Source organism: Limulus polyphemus, unplaced genomic scaffold, assembly GCF_000517525.1.
Source record: "Limulus polyphemus unplaced genomic scaffold, Limulus_polyphemus-2.1.2 Scaffold5474, whole genome shotgun sequence".
NCBI lineage: Eukaryota > Metazoa > Arthropoda > Merostomata > Xiphosura > Limulidae > Limulus > Limulus polyphemus.
The window spans coordinates 29,564-32,642 of NW_013671084.1; the positions used below are offsets into that span (position 1 = coordinate 29,564).

The window sequence follows — 3,079 nt, forward strand, 5'->3', positions numbered from 1 at the left end:
AACAAACAGTGGGATTGACTATCACATTATAGTGCACCCACAACTGAAAAGACGAGCATGTTCGGTGACAGGATTCAAACCAGAGACCTGTAGATTGTGAGTCGAGTGCCCTAACCACCAGACCATGTCAGGCACTAATATAGTATGATACACACAAAACTTCTCTCTTACGTACAAGGTTTTTAAACAAAGTAGATCCAATGAACTATCCAGCAACAAGACTGATTTACTTTATTAGTATGGTATAAACATTCCGTTTGTGAATAAAAAAAAAATATATATATATAGTCAAGACTTTTCCAAAACATTTCAGCTTTTTTATTCAGCTGTGTAGAAAACCCTGACCTCTAATAGGCTACAACAAATATAGGCACATTACAAAGAAAAAAAAATCTTAATTTAAATCCACTCATTTCACTTGATAATTAAGAGAAAACATCAACCTTAGAGCTTTGGGCACCCAAAACTAAGTCCAATATGTTAAACTTAACATACAAACATAAACAGTCAAGTTAACTACACAGCATACTGGTTATTCATACTGGCTGATTTTTTTTGCTAAAAGACTTCTTGATCGGGAACCTCTTCCAGGTAGAGGGTTAATTTCAACCTGGAATGCAGACATCACAAGCTACTTGAAGAGAAGAAACTGACAACATAAAAATAAAGACAAACTGTACTGCACTATAAATAACGAACGGCTGGTTTGGTTGATATTTCCACTCCACAACCACCTTCTGGTGAGAGTTAACTGAGGCTATCAAGACACAGATGCAAAAGTTGGCCCCAGACCTCTCACCATTTAGTCTCTTCCCACACCAAACAGTCCTTTCTCATTCATTTCAAGCAAGAGGGAATATAATGTGTGTAGCTATTTTGATCCATAAATGTTAAACTTGATAGCGGTTTTTTGCTGAAGATCCAGTTTTGGACTGTGTGTCAGCATGAGCCTAAAATTAAGCAAAAAATAGTCATAAATAAAGTTATTTGTGAAATATTAACTGAAACAATACTATAAAAAAAACACTTGTACTTTATATTGAACATACAGAAACCCCTAATTAATTCAAGAAAAAAAGTATATAAACAAGTAAACTTAATACTAAATAATGTATTAATTTCCCACTTTAAGTCCAGTTTTAATGAACTATTATAACAATAAAGTAAAAAATAGAAGCAACCTAACATACAAAATTTTACTTCCAACATTAGGGATAAAGAATATGACAGTTCTAATATGCTAGATACATGACTTGGTCATGATTATAAAATTTAGAACAGTCTAACAAGTAAATGTTATTAATAACTACACATTTTATTTTTCTATGAATTTGTATCAGCTTGGTGACTTTCTGATTTACATATTCAAAATTGTTTTACTGTAATGTAATCGATCCTCTATAATCTGTGGTTGCTAAATGATAACCAGTAGCGTCCTCAAGAGTTGTGCATTCTACTGTGTGCTAACATTTTATGTTGTGATGATAGTTTTACAACCATAGTGAAATGACATGTATCAGAACTACATTTTAACATTCTCTGGTGTCTTGTAGGTAGTGTGATGCCACTGGAAATTTATCACTTTTGGGAAGGGTGTGAAACAGACCTTTCAGATTTAAAATATTCATACACTCAGATTATAAAGATATGTTCAGGTTGTGGATTTAGAATTTATAAGATGGGGAATTCACTTCTACTTAATGGTATATTGGAAAATAAAGGAATATGGATCAACCTAGGGTACTAAGACTACTCAGAAAGAGACCTATAACAAGCCATACACTTGCCATTATATTACACAAAGAAGAAGAATCCTCATCTGGAAAAGTGATACATACACAAGTGGCTTCAATGACATATGTGTTCAAACATCACTTACCTCAAGCAGCTGGAAAATTAAATGGGTATTAATGCTATTCTCTACAAAAATGTATCAGTCAAGTTGCCAGATGCAAAATACTTTGGATTAATGTGCAAATAGACTGTTGAACCTGGCTGAAAAACAGCCATGCTCATACAGGGAGGAGTGGTGTGCTCTAGATATGAGCCTTAAGATGGAGTCTTTGCAATGTAAACTAAGCTGCAGGGCTGCTGATGTTAAGATGCAAAGTCATCAGATAGAGCACGACTGGACATGGTGATACGGTCTTAACAACGCAGTGAAGAATAAATTTAATATAATGTACTCAACTTCTGTATATACACTAATATAGGCAAGAAAAAAAATTAAAATGATGAAAATGGTTTATTATGAAGGTTACCTACCTCAAATCCAATCATCTGTCTGGGACTCATGTTTAACCTTTCTTTCAATTTTTTTCTGTAAAAGTAACGAAATGCAGCCTTACACTTTCTTATAGGAGCAAGCTCTATGTACACACCCATTCATATTGAAGTAAAATTACTCTTAGGTGATTAGTGTGTCATGAATAAGAAACAAATGTAACAACAGTTTACGAAAATCCTAAAATGAAATGTTTAAAACTTCTACAAGAGAAAGAACCACCTGGTGAACTTTTCAGCCAAACAATATTTATTATCAAATTATCAACAAATTAAATGGTGTAATAAGTTATAGTACCAACATCTGCAGGAACTCAGGTTATTAAAAAAAATCTTTAATTAAGAATATCCTTTTTCATGACCAAGTTGGACTTCTTTTTCTATCAGTTCCAATAATAATTTAAACAGTGAATAATATTTAAGCATTTCATCTTATAATGATCGCACCATAGGTTTAAAAAACAAAATCACAGCTTTTCAGAACTTTCCACTGGTTATCACACAAATGTATTTACGATTTTTTATGAACTAGAATGTTAAAATCTAAGTTCAAAGAAAAAATAATAATTATTACACCATTTCTCGTTTTTATTTCAATGTGTGCTTGGTGCTATCTACAAAATTAGTACTATATTATTATGTTCATAGCTTATGGTTTTTATGTTACAAACATACATAAACCCACAACTTACTACAAATTATTTCAATATATATCCAGTTGAATCTAAGTTTCAAATGGACAGCAACTGTCTGTTGTAGAAACCTTCAAATGTAGAGGACAAAGTTTCAAAAACGT

At 32.4% G+C, this 3,079-nt stretch overlaps 1 protein-coding gene across 1 annotated transcript in view; it reads right to left on the reverse strand.

The window, feature by feature from the left end:
• Positions 1-302: 302 nt before the first annotated feature.
• The window catches only part of LOC106472623 (eukaryotic translation initiation factor 4E-like), a 13,320-nt gene continuing 10,543 nt past the window's right edge, over positions 303-3,079 (reverse strand). Inside the window, exons 5-6 of the mRNA XM_013933273.2 lie at positions 2,266-2,369; positions 303-950 (exon numbers count right to left, since the gene is read on the reverse strand). Coding sequence (XP_013788727.1) covers positions 891-950; positions 2,266-2,369 — 164 coding nt within the window. The 3' untranslated portion in view covers positions 303-890. The remainder of the gene's footprint in view (positions 951-2,265; positions 2,370-3,079) is intronic.